Source organism: Urocitellus parryii, chromosome 3, assembly GCF_045843805.1.
Source record: "Urocitellus parryii isolate mUroPar1 chromosome 3, mUroPar1.hap1, whole genome shotgun sequence".
Lineage (NCBI taxonomy): Eukaryota > Metazoa > Chordata > Mammalia > Rodentia > Sciuridae > Urocitellus > Urocitellus parryii.
The window spans coordinates 50,878,596-50,894,859 of record NC_135533.1 but is presented as its reverse complement, the minus strand read 5'-3'; the positions used below and the strand labels follow the sequence as shown (position 1 = coordinate 50,894,859).

The window sequence follows — 16,264 nt, the reverse complement described above, 5'->3', positions numbered from 1 at the left end:
ATTTTCTGCTTATTCTAAAACTGGGTATTTATTAAGTAAAAAGTAGTAGAGTAAATTTCACTTGTGTTGGAGAGGGGTGTTTTGCACTCATACTACTAATTGTACACTAATTTGAATAAAACCTTGTCCAAACTTTATTTTAGCAAGGTTCCTTTAAAGAATGCAAATTTAAGAACTATTCACTACTACTCAAGAAATTAGACACAGAATTGTACTTTTTAACCTGTTTATATCACAAACACATAGATCAAGTTCTGCTGTGAAAAATAGTCTTGATGTTACCTAGAGAAACACTTCAAGGTACTTGTATTGCTTGAAAGACTAGATTTTCAAGTGCTTTTGGGGCCCTTTTTTTCCCCTCTGGCATTCACTTCTTAGTTAGGTCAGTACTTAGATTGGTCATGGAGTGAGCCTTGCTCTAACAGATTATTGGGCTAAAATAATAATGATCTTTCTGCTCTCATTTCTTCCTTCTTGGGATTGAGAATACCAGTTCCTTTTGTTTTGTTTTATATTGTTATTTTGGCACCAGGGATTGAACCTAGGGATGCTTAACCATTGAACCACATCCCCAGCCCTTTTAAATATTTTATATAGAGACAGGGTCTCACTAAATTGCTAAGTGCCTTGCTAATCTACTGAGGCTGGCCTTGAACTCTCAATCCTCCTGCCTCAGGCTACTGAGTTGCTGGGATTACAGGCGTGTGCCACTGCACCTGGCTTGCCAGTTCCTTTTGAAATGCTACTTTGAACAAAGACCATGGATTGAAAGCCAGTACCTAGACCATAGTAAAATCAGATATTACTTGGTACTGAATATGGTATTACTTAGTACTCAGGGTTTGCAAACTCTGATGACTGCTGTTAAGATAATAGAGTGGCTTATCTGCATTAGGCATTAGAAATGACTTTATGTTCTACACACATATAACATAGCTGCAGGATGCTTTGCCTTTTCCTGAATGATGGTGATATTAAGGTTGGGTATGCTTATCTCTTTATTATATCATTCCACGATATCATGAAGGAGGAGCTCTCATTTATTTATTTATTATCACATATCCAATGAATACCCATAGGTCAAGCTTCACTGGACACTAGAGATAAGCTGAGATGTGAACTCTGAAGTCAGGAGCCTTTTGTAAGTTGTTCACTGATGTCACCCCTTTTCTAAAAGTTTATTTTGTGTCATAACTGCACACACCAAAAAACATGTCAAATAATTGGAGAAGGATAAATATGATGAATGAATCTCCTCCCTTCTCCCTGACCGTGTTGATGTAATTCTGTGGTGGATCCTATACTGAATTACTGATTCTGGAATGGGTTTAATTTAAAGTTCAATACTTTTTTTTTAAAGTCCAAAATGGATGAGAAATTTAAACAAGACTCACTTTGATCTAGCACTGTCTTTGTCATAATAATTTTTCCAAGCAATGCACTGGAAAGTATGAATTTTCTTTTCTCTCAGAGTCTCTTCCTATTGGGCATTTGAGCGTGTAGAGGACATTTGAGATCTGCCTGTCCTATTATTGATCTGAGTGTCTGGGAACAACTTCAAAAATGTCAAAAACAGAGAAAACAAAATAAGAATCTTAAAACACTTTTCAAAAGTCATTGATATAAATGCAAATGTATAACACATTAATGAAATTTATTTAAACCTAGTGAAGCCCTTCTTGTTGCTTTGATCTCACAGACAATCCACTTGGTGCCCAGTTCTCTAGATAATTCTGCATTGGGTAGTCTGTTCTCTTATCTCCTATCTTTCTACTCTTGTTCTCTTTTCTCATCTCATTCTTTCCACAGGCCATTTCTCATCTTATTCTCTCTTTGCTTGGTTTCTTCTTCTATATTTCTTGCTTTCTTTCTTTCCCTGAATCTTTCCCACCTCCTGTGCCCATGTCTCTCCAGACATTTCTAATTCATAGGAGTGGGAAGAGGCAGCATCTCAGAAATCCAGGTTCAGCCTGTGGACATGCATTTCCCTTGTGACTGTAGACCTTCTGCAGCAAACTCAACATCCCCACTGACCAGAAATTCTAGCAAGAGTTATCATCCCATGTACATCCGGGGAATGAAATTTGAGTGCTCCTAACTTAATGATGTAGGTGAATAAAAATTGGTCAAAGGGAGTTACTGTTGCTCAATTTTAATTTTAAATAAGTTACAATTAATGTATTTTATGAGGGGAAAAAACATTGAGTGCTTTTAAACTCCTTTGCAATAACCCATTTGGGGAGCATCCATTAATTTTCAGATGATTTACGGAGGTACAAGGAAGTCACATAACTTATGCAGTGTCACAGAGCTAGTAAAAGAAGGGTCAGGATTTGGAGCCAAGAAGTTTGACCCCAAAGAAGAGAGCTGTAACCATGTACCACTCTGTTCCTCTGAGCAGACCTTTGGCTCTGTGATGAGCTGCTGCTCTTAGAGAGCCCATGGTGAACCCTGCCCCTGTGAGCTGGAACCACCCAATCTGCCTTCAGAACACCAGCATCTCTCTGAGAGTAGCCCAGAGGCAGGCAGTATGGAGGCCCTCTGTGCCAGTGCTTTCCATAGTGGATTGTCCCTATTAGCAGAATGTGTGGGTGATTGCAGGGATGCAGCCTCTCTGCAGAAGGAGTTTCATTCCCCCATTGCACTTCTTCTCAGAGTCCCTTTAAGGGTCTATGTGGCATTTGATAGAAGAAAAACCATAAAATATTTGAGAGTGAAGAGAGAAAATGAACACAGATTCTAAGTGTGATTTCCCTCCTTTAATCCATGTTGGTAAAGATAACACTTTTTCTTTACAGTGATGTGCAAGATAAATCTTCTCTTTTGCAAAGTGTACTTTCAGCTGACAAACACACGGTTTCATCATACTGTGCATTTTCCTGCTAAGTCCCAGTTGTGCATCACATGAGGAGGTGAAAATATTGTTACAGAAAGTGTGATTACACTTATTTGAACCGTAGAATAAATTTCACCCAACTATCACTAAAGGACCAATTACATTAGGTCAAATTGCTATTTTACTTATGTCTCCAGAAAAATGAAAAGAAATGATGCCAAGGGTATTTAGGGTGGAGAGTTCATGTGCTTCTATCATCTTTAAAAAAAACTAAACCTGGTTATTTTGTTTTGCACATTGCTGTCATCTGAAGGTATGTTCATAAAAATAAACTAAATAATAGTTTTTATTAGATCAAAATGGGCAATTATAGGCAATGTCTTATGGCTACCCTAAAATTTTATCTAAGCATTTTTAACCAATAGTCTAGTTATTATTTTTAACAATTGGTAAAATGGTAATTTTGTTTGCATATTTGTTTGTGTACTAAAATCAAAAAGTCTGTCACGTGGATCACTTGATCAGATTTATGTAAGACTTAATTTGATAGAAATCATGAAGCAACTTGAAATACTGATAATTGTCATGTTATTTTTCTAAAAATGTATTTGATATTCTACACATAGTTTTGTGAGTGATTTCTTCCTAATAAGTTAATCCTCGATTTCCATCACAGTTGGAACTTTGTGCTGTGGCATTGTTCCTTATTTTATTTTTCCTCCTACAACATTATTAACTGAGATTTTTGTCTTAAAAATAAACAACAACTGAAACACAGTTCTTTATCCTTTTAGACTGTTTTAACAAAACTTCTCTATGAAGTACCAAGGAGTTTTAAGGTCTTGATTCCCTTCTCTGCTGGATATAATTCCAGTTTTGTGCTGTTTGTGGAGACTGCCTTTCTTTGTGTAGTAGGTCTTCTTGGAAGAAGTGTTTTCATGTTAAATAATAAAATTCTATTATTTATTAGGCTTATGTTATCATCTCAAAGATACAGTATCTTCATTTCTGTATAAATTTCAATTTGTATGTATGGTGATTCCCCCCTTCAAGATCCCCGGTGAGCTACCTGATTTCCCTGCTTCTTGGACTGTTGTAGGCAGACAGCCTATAACTCTCAAACCCCTGAGGGATTGCCCTGGCTGTGAAGATCTGCCTTGCCCACATTACCTTCCCCTCCTCCAGGATGGCCCACATCCAATGACTGACTGTATTGATCAGGGTTCTCCAGAGAAATGGATCAAATGTGTGTGTGTGTGTGTGTGTGTGTGTGTGTGTGTGTTGTGTGTATACATGCATATATATACATACATACATACATACACACACACACACTTGGATTTTTGGAATAGGAATTGAGGGATCAGGAAGAAAATGTTGGTAACTTTTCCATTCTCTCACCTTGAAATTGCCCTGCTCAAATATAATCATTTTATATATTGATGTAGATAAATGAGCAAGTATCACTTTTCAGAATTTAGGATATTTGATAGTATTACACAAAGAATAGTGAAGGGTTCAAGGATGGGGTTTTTTTAAATCCCATATTTTGGGTCTGAACATTAATGTGGGCAATGATACTTATCTGGCTAAATTTATTATTATTAACACTGATAATAATGTGCCACATCTGTACAGAAACTTTATCATTTTTAGTGAGATCCTCACAACATCCCTGGAAAATTATGAACTTTTTCATAGAGATAAAACTGAGAAAGCAGAGGTTTGTTCAAGGTCAACTGAGGACCTACCTTCGATTCCTTTAACAACAAATCTGCTTTCTTCCCCACTCTACTGTGTCCTGCACTAGCAGATCAGTATGTACAAAACTTCCATTTCCCAGGCCAGAGATACCAGACCACTCACCGATGAGCCTGAACTTTCTAAAGAGGTAAAAATTCTGAATTAGCATTGTTTGCAAATTTGCCCTTGTAGCATCAGTAAGAACAAATTATAATGCCACCCCACAGATGAATAAAAAGGCCTGGGTAGGATTCTTACTCATGGCATCCTGATAAAACTATTTTGGGAGGCAGAGTCCATTTTATGGTAATTTCCTTTGAATCATTATGGTCCACAATTTCTTTTTAATTACATTCATTTTTAAACACATATGCAACCAATTGTTTCTCAACTGAGAGTTCTGTGAAAGCCAGACTGTCTCTCATTTCTACTTCTCTCTCCCAGTAGTGCCCGTCTCAAGTCTTGCATTTATTCATTCAACAAATATTTGTTGAAGTATCTATGTACCAAGCATGGTATTAGGTATGGGGTGGGCATGATAGTCAATGTGAAAGACAAGGTTCAGTAGTTATGGAGTTCTAATCGAGGAAGAGAGAAGGAAAAGATAATAAAATGAACAATATACTTATTGAGCTTGCTGTGGTATAAAAGTGAAGTCGAAGACAAGGGGCCTCAGTAAAGTCTTCTGAGGACATGCATTTACAGAAATGATTAGAAAGTTTTGAAGTTAGACTGGTTGTATGCTGGAGAATTTGTCAGTTCTATAACTTGCATGAGTCATAAGCATTTTAATTAAGTTCTTAATACTTAATAGAAATACTGTATTTATGTATCTGTCAATTAGATTTATATGGGACAACCTACTGGGTTTTTCAAATGAGTCTTTAAATTTGCTTTATATTATTCATCAATCATTTGTTGCCACTTAACCATTAAGCTACGGGTACAATCAGATATGAATGGGCTACGTGATGGGAAAAGTCTAGACTTAGCATCAGATAGCTCTGACTTAGAATAGACTGTGAATCCAATAGCTCCCGCCAGTGGTTGAGACCATCTTTCTCCTCATGAGAAAGATGGTGACAGTGCCAAACTTTACATTGCTGCCATTAGACACAGCAGTGGTACAGGGGAGGATGGGACTGGAAAGAAGCCAGGATTTGTGTTGTAGAGCAGACAAAGTATTCTGTTCAACAAATGATCTTTAATTATTGTTAATAATCAAAAAGAGAAAAATTGCACAGTCTCCAAGCCTCCAAGGAAACCATGCAACAAATTCTGGAAAACGACCAATTATAAATTCCTCCATACAAAATTTTTTCCTAAGTGCTAAGCTATAAAAACAGCTCCCCTCACCCTCCGCCCCAGAACTGGCCACACCTTCAGAATAGTAAAGTCAGGGTCTCTTGAATTATTCACAGTCAGTAATCTTTCAGAGTGAGATATGCAGATATGGATGCAATATACAAATTGCCCCTTTGATGAAGGGCAACTTCTCTTTCTCCTACCCATCCCAGGAAATTAAATCATGATAGAGTTTCTTTGTTAGATAGAAAATGTATCTTTGATTAGGACTAAATGTGTGGCTGAATTTCACTGTATTTTTAAAACAAATTCTAACAGTATATAATATGACTCCTTATTTGTATTAAGTCATGGGACTATTTTGAGGGATATCTTGTCTGTCATTTATTACTGGATTTCTGTGGATCTTACCCTGTTATTTTGCGTTGTTATCTAATTTAACACTCTGGTCTGACCCTTCTTATGTGCACGTATTGTCCTTCAGTTATCTGCCTGGGACTGGTGATCTTTTGAATGCCTGTAGCTTCTGAAACACAGTAGACCATGAGTGCTTGTGAATGGATTAACTGCCTGGCTTTTGACTGATATAAAGATAGAAAGCTTGAATGAGTTGCAGGGATAAAGAAAGTACCCTAATCTACAAACTCCAATCGCTTGAGAAGTAATCAGTCTAAACCCAATAAAATATCCATAAGGCACCCAACAGCAGCATGCTGTGTGCCGAAGGTTCACTGTAATTATTTGTTCAGCTGATATAAATTAATTGTGCAGTGTCCTTTTTCAGGAAAATACAAACCGACCAGTCTAACAAATATAAGGTGAAGAAAATGAATGGAAAACAGTGAAATGGATTTAGACTAAGTATAAATTCAATCTAACTAATTCAGCTTTCTGCAAACAAAAAAAATGGCCAATAAATAGGTCCTTAGTGAATAAATCAATCAGTGAGTTCAGACAAAACTACAGGTCTGGATTGCCTGTTTGCCTCATCTAAAGTAGTCATAATAAAATTTTTCCAATTTTCATTTCTTCTGGCTCTGAAGTCAGAATAGCCATAGAATGATACTCAGGATATCATATGTCTTTAATGCGGTACTTCAGTAAATATGGCAATTTAATTAAAAGGGAAATCATATTTCGAAACAGCTATTGTTCTTTAGAGAGCACTAAAGTTTTGGTGTTGCATTTCTGCAGTTACTTACTGTTTCCACTCACCCTATTCGTGTGTGGATTTTTACAGTCACATGATGTATCAGATTTCCCTTTTCTTCCCTTAGCTCCATTCCCATTTTTCCAGTTTGCTCTTCCATAGGTACTTCCATAGGTATGACCTGTCTTGAATCAAAGTGCTGCTTTTCTCCTCTGTGTACCATTCATCTTCCATATACCATTCATCCTGTTTGTTTAATGATGTCATCACATAACTGGTCACAAAGGCCAAATACTTGGAGTCATACTTGGTAGTTTCTCATTGCTTCACTACTTACATCAAAGCAATTCAAAACCCATTGATTCTAAGTCAGGAATTGTCCCTGAGCTCCATCTGCTCCTCTCCGGCTCCAGTAGCCAAGGTTGCCTGTCACCATTGCCTCTCTACCTAATCTAATCACCTCCTCATTGCCTCCTGCTCTTTTCACTTTGGGTTTCCATTTACATCAGCAGTCTTCATCCATTTTTCTGCCATGAAATGCAATGTTCATATATGATGTTCTTATAGCGGCTACTCCAGGGTTGAGCTAGAGTAACAGTCAGTGAGGAAGTGACACACTTCACTCATGCGATTCCAGAGACTCACAGAGCCAGGCATACTTTGGCCTCTGTCTTCTTTTTACCTTTTTCTTATACGTCTCTCCTCTCCACTCATTAATTCTGCTGGCTCTAACTTTCTTTCCTGACCTTTCCAATTCTGTTCTCTACCATTCTTCCATCCTTTTGACCTCAGCTAAATTATATCACTTTTGGGTAACTTTTCCTGAATATTCTTCAATCTAAATTAAGTTTCCTTGCTTCTTCTTATTGGGCTTTTCTTAATTCATAACCATGTAATAATTGTTACAGTTTTGTTTGCAGTAAGCCTGGTTTACACAATATTTCTAAACTTTATGAAGGTAGACACCAAGTCCATTTTATTCACCATGGCATGCACAGCTCTCATGCAGTCCCAGGCAGATACTGGATACTCAATAAATATTTACTGAAGGAATGAATTAATCATCCAAACTATTAATGGTATGCTAGTTCACTACAGCATGGCTCAATCTGTGGGTTATGAGCAATTCCTATGCCTAAAGAGCATATTGTAAGTAAGAGTAGTTCCATTATAGGAATACTTTTGAATGCTCTCAAACTTATTTTAAGAAATAAGCTTTTAGTAATGTAGCACTGGAAGTCATATATTACTGCCATATTCATTAAGTCTGATCATGCACACTGGGGATCCATTGTCAGCTGCCAGACTCTTCTTGTATATAGCCAACTCAGTTTCTCCCTAAAGCGTGAAGTCCAGTATGTAATTCTCTTGCTTATGACCTTTTAATAGTTTGTCTCTCTCTCTCTCTCTCTCTGGTACTAAAGATTGAACTCAGGGACACTCAACTGCTGAGCCACACCCCAGCCCTATTTTTTGTATTTTATTTAGAGACAGGGTCTCACTGAGTTGCTTAGAGCCTTGTTTTTGCTGAGGCTGGCTTTGAACTCAAAATCCTCCTGCTTCAGCCTCCCTAGCCGCTGGGATTACAGGTTTGCACCACCAAGCCTGGCTTAATAGGTTATTATTGTTTTTAAAATAAAGCCTAAATTATTTAATGTCTTAGTTCATTCAGGACACTGTAACAAATGATCATGGAGTGGGTGGCATATAACAACAGGAATTTATCTCTCCTGGTTCTCGAGGCTGGAAGTCCATAATTAGGTGCCAGCGTGGTTGGATTCTGATAGAGATTTGTTTTCTTGTTCATAGAGAGCTGCCTTTTTGCTGTGTCCTCACATGCCAGCCAGTGCAAGGGAGCTTTCTGGGCTCTTTTTGATCAGGGAACCAATCCCATTCATGAGGATTTTACTCTTATGACCCAATTCCCTCCCAGTCACAGTGAAGATTAAGTTTCAACATATGAATATTCAATCTATAGCATCTGGCATGACTAAAAAGTCATTCTTAATCTGGAGCTGATTATTCTTTCTAACCTCAACTCCAGCCAGTTTCTAACACAGGTTGTAATCAGGTTTTTGCCTACCTTGGGCTCTACCATGAGTGTCCCGTTTTTATATGGATGTGTGTTTCCTTTTTAAAATCTAGCTTATTCAGACTTTTTTTGGTAATTCCTTCTGGTGTTCCCATTGCATAGCATACTCTGTTAATTCTATGCTTTACCACATATCCAAGATTACTTATGAAACACTTATCTCCCAGACTGGATGGCATCTCCTGGTCTGGACTGGACTGGACTGTTCCAGTGTTAAGTCCAATTCATTGTGTAATGGCATTCAGCAATGTTGGGTGACTAAATATATTGTCAATTGTTTGGAAGTAAAAAAGTCTTTGCCCACTGAAACAATGATATAAATGGTGATTTAATTCTTGACTGACTAAAAAAAAATCCTGTTTAAACCATAATGCAGTAGAAACCTATGCTAGTATTGCTTTCTTTTCTAATATCAGAGTATGCTTTCTCTCTGTTCCATGGTAGTTGGAGAAACCTCTTTCCCTCCAGAGGAAGAGAGGTCTTCAAAAGTTTTCTCTTTGGCTTCTCATTGCCTTAGAAAAAAGACCCAAAGAAAAGTTCCTTCTTTTTCTTCCCTTTCTTTTTTCTCTTCCTCTTTCTCTCTTCCTTCCTCCCTCCCTTTCTTTCAGTTTGGATGGGATCTCTGCCACTTTGATTCTCTAGTGTTGTCTCTGGTGTTGGCAGACAAGATGCCACTTGTCTGTGTCTCAGAGAGCCTTGGAGACTAGTTGTCTCATAACACTGATGCATGAGAATCTTGCTGCAATACTATTAGCAATAAAATGAAATTAACTTTCAGTGAGGTCTACTAATAAAGAAAAGTAGCAAAAGGACCTTGATACTTAATAGGGGTCTCACCTATAAAACATACTCAGACTTTTTATTAATTCAGTCACCTGTCCTTTGATTTTCTGTTGAGTAAACGTAAACAACCCTCTCCCTTCCACTCCTTGACTCTTATCATGCATCAAAAACACCTTGGTTTTCTTATTTGCATCCACAAAAATAATGTTTACATTTGGAAAAAAAACTCAAATTCATATATGATTAAGTAATTAATACTCCTTATTTGATGCACATATTATAATACAAGCTAAGTAATTAATACTCCTTATTTGATGCACATATTATAATACAAGCATAATTACTTTTAATAGGTAAATGACTTGTGTTTTGAGAAACAGCATCTTATACTGAATCATATGCTTTTATAAAGTAGTTGGCATCATTAAGGTTTAATTAAACACACACTCTTTCTGAATTACCTCTTTTTTTCCCCATTAGGTGGTGTTTGCATTGCTCAGTCACAGAAAATTCCACGTGAACCAAGACCTGGAGAATTTGAAAAAATTATCAAACGCCTGCTAGAAACACCTAATGCTCGAGCAGTGATTATGTTTGCCAATGAGGATGACATCAGGTGCTGGTTACTTTTCTTTTGTGTGAAGAATCAGATTTTGGGCTGGGGATGTGGCTCAAGTGGTAGCGCGCTCGCCTGGCATGCGTGCGGCCAGGGTTCGATCCTCAGCACCACATACCAACAAAGATGTTGTGTCCGCCAACTAAAAAATAATAAATATTTTTAAAAAATTCTCTCTCTCTCTCTCTCTTCTCTCTCCTCTCTCACTCTCTATTTAAAAAAAAAGAATCAGATTTATGCTCCATATTTTTTTCATATTTGGATTTGGGGATGCCATATTTTATGTTCAGTGTCAAAACTGGGATTTCACAGGAATTGTCAAGTTCTCTTTTAATTACAGGCTGCCTTTTGCTACAGACAACAAGCTTCTAGTTTCTACATCTTAAATTCCCATAGAGTAAAGCCTGGAACTGAATGAGATGAGATAAATAAGGATGATAAGAGCAATGGGAATGGGGTTGAAGATAAGGCTAATTAACACATGTGCTGGAGTTAAAGTCTCTGCTATATTTTCTTTAGGAGATGATAAGACTCACACAATTAGAATGATTGACTAATTGTTTAACATTGACCTCCTGAGCATATTTAGCTTCATCAGACTGGTTTTCTTAACTTTCTGTTGTTATTTCTGCATACCACAGATTGGGTAGTTTATAAAGAAAAGAGGTTTATTTAGCTCTTGGTTCTGGAAGTCTAAGAGAATGACACAAGCATCTGTGTGAAATCGGGTGTGGGCCTTCCTGTTGGGTCATAACATGGGGGAGGCCATTATGTAGCAAGACAGAGAAGCTTCTTGCTTGACTCTCTCTTCTTTTCCTTATAAATTCCATAATGCCGTCTTACGAGCCATACCATCATGACCTCATATAACCCTGATTACCTCCCACAAACCCTACCTTCAAATCATTAGCTTCCAATACCTGAAATTTGGGGGACACATTCAAACTATAATACTAGTCTTGTAATCTTCATAACTGTAGTGTTTCTTGATAAAAGTGGTATATTTATTTCCTTGTATTCCTACAGGAGGATATTGGAAGCGGCCAAAAAATTAAACCAAAGTGGGCATTTTCTGTGGATTGGCTCAGATAGCTGGGGATCCAAAATAGCACCTGTTTATCAGCAGGAGGAGATCGCAGAAGGGGCTGTGACAATTTTGCCCAAAAGAGCATCAATTGATGGTAAGGATGCACCACAGAGCATTCCTTTTATTCCAATTGAATCAAAACACAAAGACAAAGCAGAGCATTAGAATACAGTGAAATGTGCCCATTATTGATGACTCTGAGTAGAATGTTTAGCTCTTAGAGCAGAATTGTCGATACAGTAGCTTCACAGTTACTGTAGCTGTTAGATTGGTTTCTAATGGATAACATTAACTACTAGGTATTTTTCTTCGAACAAAACAGTACCCATTATATTTTATTTTTTCTCTTCTTTTTTTTAAGAAGCAGAACCAGTTATCCTTAGATGATTCCATGCTAGTGATTACACTTTTAAGTTTGCATATTTTCATGGGAATATATGAGGGTTATAGTATGTTGAGGGAAAGTGTTTGATTCATTAAAAGAAAAAAAAAGATACAAATTGCTAGTTAGACTCTATGGATAAATAAATCCAACAGGAATGATTTTTAGCATCCTTGAAATAGAGTCTGTCTCCCAAATATCTTTCCAAATGGCCTTGATGACTGTGACTAAAATTCCTACTGTCATCATGATCCTTGGGAGGGAAGCATTATTTACAGGTGGTCTGCCTTCCGCGAGGTGGTCACCTGACCAAACTAACACTTCAGCACACTTTCCTGTGACTCCATAAGATCCCATTAGCACTGATTGTTTTACTCAATTGACTGAACATGGACCATGTAGGAGAGAGAGATTTTGAAATGGGTAGAGACATAGGAAACTCTGGAACATTGATCCATGCTAGGAGAGGGTGAGGAGAAAGGAGAAAGAATTTTGAAAGTCTGAGTTGGGTCTGGAACATTCATGATCCTGCACTAGGCCACTGGTTGTGGCCCCAGGAAATGTAGAGTATTGGGAGAGGTGATAAGGATGACAACAGCAGCAGGCTTTCCTGTTGTACTGATCGTTGGAGCCAGGTGCTAAGGGTAGGGATGAAAATACTGCCCACTGATCCTCCTTGGCCTTTGCCATAGGGAATCCTTTACATCTGGGCTACTAGCTCTCCCTTATGTGTTATATTCAGATAAAAATTGTTCATGCATCAATCCCAATCTAATTTATTTAAACATCCTAATAACAGTATCTAGTTTTGATTTGGAAAGAATATTAAAAACGTACCTTTTTTTCTTTCAAACAGGATTTGATCGATATTTTAGAAGCCGAACACTTGCCAATAATCGAAGAAATGTGTGGTTTGCAGAATTTTGGGAGGAGAATTTTGGATGCAAGTTAGGATCCCACGGAAAAAGGAACAGTCATATAAAGAAATGCACAGGTAGCCTCTTCAATATTTTCCTCAGTGCATTTGTTTTAGCATTACCTGGAGAATGAAATTTTTTTCTAGTACGAATGATGAAGAGAGTGTCTTCTGCTCCCTTGTGCCCTCTCATAATTGTTTCCCAGCAAAGCAGAGTATGAGCTGGTGGTTCAGCAAGCTCAGATTTTCTTACTGGTTCTCACTGTCATCAACAAGTGTTTACTGAACATACTCCACATGTGCAGCTCTGGGGTATTTCAGTTCTATTCGAGTAGCATTATTAAGTGTTGACTTTGGGGAAAGCACTCTGTTAGGTTTGATGGGCTATAAACACATAAATAAGATGTGGTATTGCTCTCTAGGAGTTCAAAATGTAGTGAGGATGATGGACCATAAGTTGCTATAGGACAGTGGTTTCCACTGTTTTTATCCACACCCCCTATGATGTAAGGCTGTTATTTTCTATCCAAGCATAGCAGCAATCCTAGAGCAGCTATGAAATTTTGATACTTTAATTTTCTATTGCTCCTGCTTAAAAATAATAATGAAACTGTCCATTTTTAATGTTACAATGAAACTATTTATTTGCAGAGAACATGATTGTGTACATAGAAAGCAACTATGAGATTTTAAGAATTACTTAGCAATCAGAAGTAAATTTAGCCAGGTTATGGATGTGAGATTAATGTAAACAACCATCTATAATATATGTGTTAGAACTTAACACATTGAAAATGATAAAGAATATTATTTATAGTAGGATAAAAAAGCAAAAAACTAAAGGGAAAATTGTAACAAAGAAGTGTGTTTCAATCTGCTTTTTCACTGCTACAACGTAAAGGACTGACAAGAACAATTAAAGGAGGAAGTTTATTTTGGGGGCTCATGATTTCAGAGATCTTAGTCGACAGATATCACGCCACTAGGAACCCATCTCCTCCCCACCCTACCTGCCCAGAGTTACCATCTAGTGTGAATTAACACATTGATTGGATTAAGGTTCTCATAACCCAGTCAGTTCACCTCTAAGCTTTCTTGCATTGTCTCATGCATGAGCTTTTGGGGGACACCTCACATCTAAACCATAGCAACACATAAATTCTCTACACAAAAAACTGCAAAACTTGAACATGTGTTTTATTAAACCATTCTCTCCTTCACCTCGCCACTCTCCTGCATGTTTTGATATGTCCATTTTCTCTGCCTCACTCCCTTTAGAAATAGCTGTTCAAATGAAAGAGGTCATAGCTAAATGCTAGAGGAGACATGTAATCAGAGAGAAGATGAAGATGTGAAAATTGGTGTCACACAGAGAAGGAATCTGACTTCAGGTTTCCTGTGTGCCAGGTTCTGTTCAGGGGTAGAGGTGAGTGAAGAGAAACAAGTTTTGTGCTCATGGGGATTGCGTTTGAATGTGAGGAGACAGACACTAAATATGTAAACATGTACACTTCCAGATGCTGAGATGTGCTTAGGAGAAATAAAAATAAACATGAAAAGGGACTAGATAGAACTGGGAGAGAGGGTGGTATCATTTTCTGCACTCCAAAGGTGGTCTAAGAGGTGACAGTTGAGTCCTTGTTACCATGTGAAGACATGAGAGCAGCACATTCCAGGATCCAGAGCCGGAAGGAGTCTCGTGTTCAAAGAAAAGTGATAAAACAGTTCTGAAAGCTAGAGTGAGTCCTGATTGAAAGGGAGATTAATGACAGGTAAAGCTAAAGAAATAGGTCATGAATGGTCTTGAAGGCTTTTTGATTGTTTGTTTGTTTTCCCTAGAAGTTCTAGAGTGAAGGTGTTTGGGCTTTATCCTACCTGTAAGAAAGAATAACTTGGGGCTTTTCATCCAGAGAAATACTCAGATACCTGAGCAATATATAAATATTTCAAAAATAATTTTAAGAAGCTGTTTCTGGCAGAAGTGTGAGGAAGATTTGGGGGGTGGGAAGGAGCAGGTCAGGAAGGACTCATCCAGGAGTCCTGCAATGGGTGATCTCTGCCCAGGAGAGTGGGGTGTGGGATAGGACACCCAGAATATATGCTCTAGTAGGTGATCTTTATGGTACATCGTGGGTGATCAGCCCTGGGGTGGGAATGGTAAGTGTTGGTGGTTCTGAACATTAGACTTCTATCAGGGAAGTCTAGAAAAATGGTGATGTGATTAGTTAGCAGAGAAAACAGCTGAATGAATTGTAGATGTTTGGAAACTGGCTTGAATTTAGTTCTCCCTGTGGAACTGCCCAGCAGGTGGCAGCAGAAAGTCTGGGACCTTACAGAGAGTTCACTAAAAATTCAAATTAGGGAGTCATAAGCAAGAAGTTTGGAGATTAGAGATGAAAACAGAGATGTCATTTTCATAGGAGACTGAGAAAAGATGGGGAATGATGGCAGAAGCCTCAAAGGAAGGAGTCAGGAAAAACAAAAAACAAAACTAAACAAAACAGAATAGTGGGGCTGGGGAGGGTGATATTACCTCTAAAGGATGGAATTTGGTGAGGGAAAAGATATATGCAAATATATACTTAACCAGAGGGAAGATTCCATGATCAAATGCTAAATTTGATCTTGGGTATTAAGGAAGTTCAGAAAACACATAACTGTAAATTCAAGTGGTAAAATCCAAAGCTTTGTGGAAGAGGTATTTGATAATAAGAAGGATGTGGGAAAATGCGTCCAAATTGAAGAAGAAAGTGTGTCTGCAGGTCACAGGCATGGAGGTGTGCAAACACCAAAGAGGTCCAGATGTTGGAGAAGAGGATGAAAACTAGGGAATAATGGAACATAAAGAGACGTGAGTTGGTAGAAGATTTGTGATGAGAGTTTACCAAAGAGGAATATGTATTTTTCATTGAGACATATTTTTACATGGTGCTTCTGAGTTCTGACTAGTATTGTTTGGCCCCTACAAGTTCAAATGCTGCAGTTTACACTGTAGTAATGAAACCCTACCAGATCATGAAGTGGATGAACTACCATGTATATGTATGAATGAACTCATATATGTGTATATGTAACTGTAGGAAGTTAGCTATAAACAATCACCTAACTTTTCAATAGACTATTTGCAGAATAATCAGTTTCTTCAAACTAATATTTTTCAAGAAAATGAGGTATATAACTATACCAGTAGCATCTACAAATGGCATTGACTGGATATTTATTTAAGGTGTAAATATTGAACTGGTTGTTGAGGATTCGGACTTGGTGGCAGGTCCACGTTAGATTCCTTTGATTTATTTGGGTGCTGCTGTAATTGTAACAATTTGTCCAATTAGAACTGTTTCCAGTGCAATG

The 16,264-nt window shown here is 37.7% G+C and overlaps 1 protein-coding gene across 1 annotated transcript in view; it reads left to right on the top strand.

Annotated features, from left to right (window-relative positions):
• Grm8 (glutamate metabotropic receptor 8) overlaps positions 1-16,264 on the top strand; it is a 738,202-nt gene that overhangs the window by 332,840 nt on the left and 389,098 nt on the right. The window contains exons 3-5 of the mRNA XM_077796710.1: positions 10,390-10,525; positions 11,552-11,706; positions 12,851-12,988. Coding sequence (XP_077652836.1) covers positions 10,390-10,525; positions 11,552-11,706; positions 12,851-12,988 — 429 coding nt within the window. The remainder of the gene's footprint in view (positions 1-10,389; positions 10,526-11,551; positions 11,707-12,850; positions 12,989-16,264) is intronic.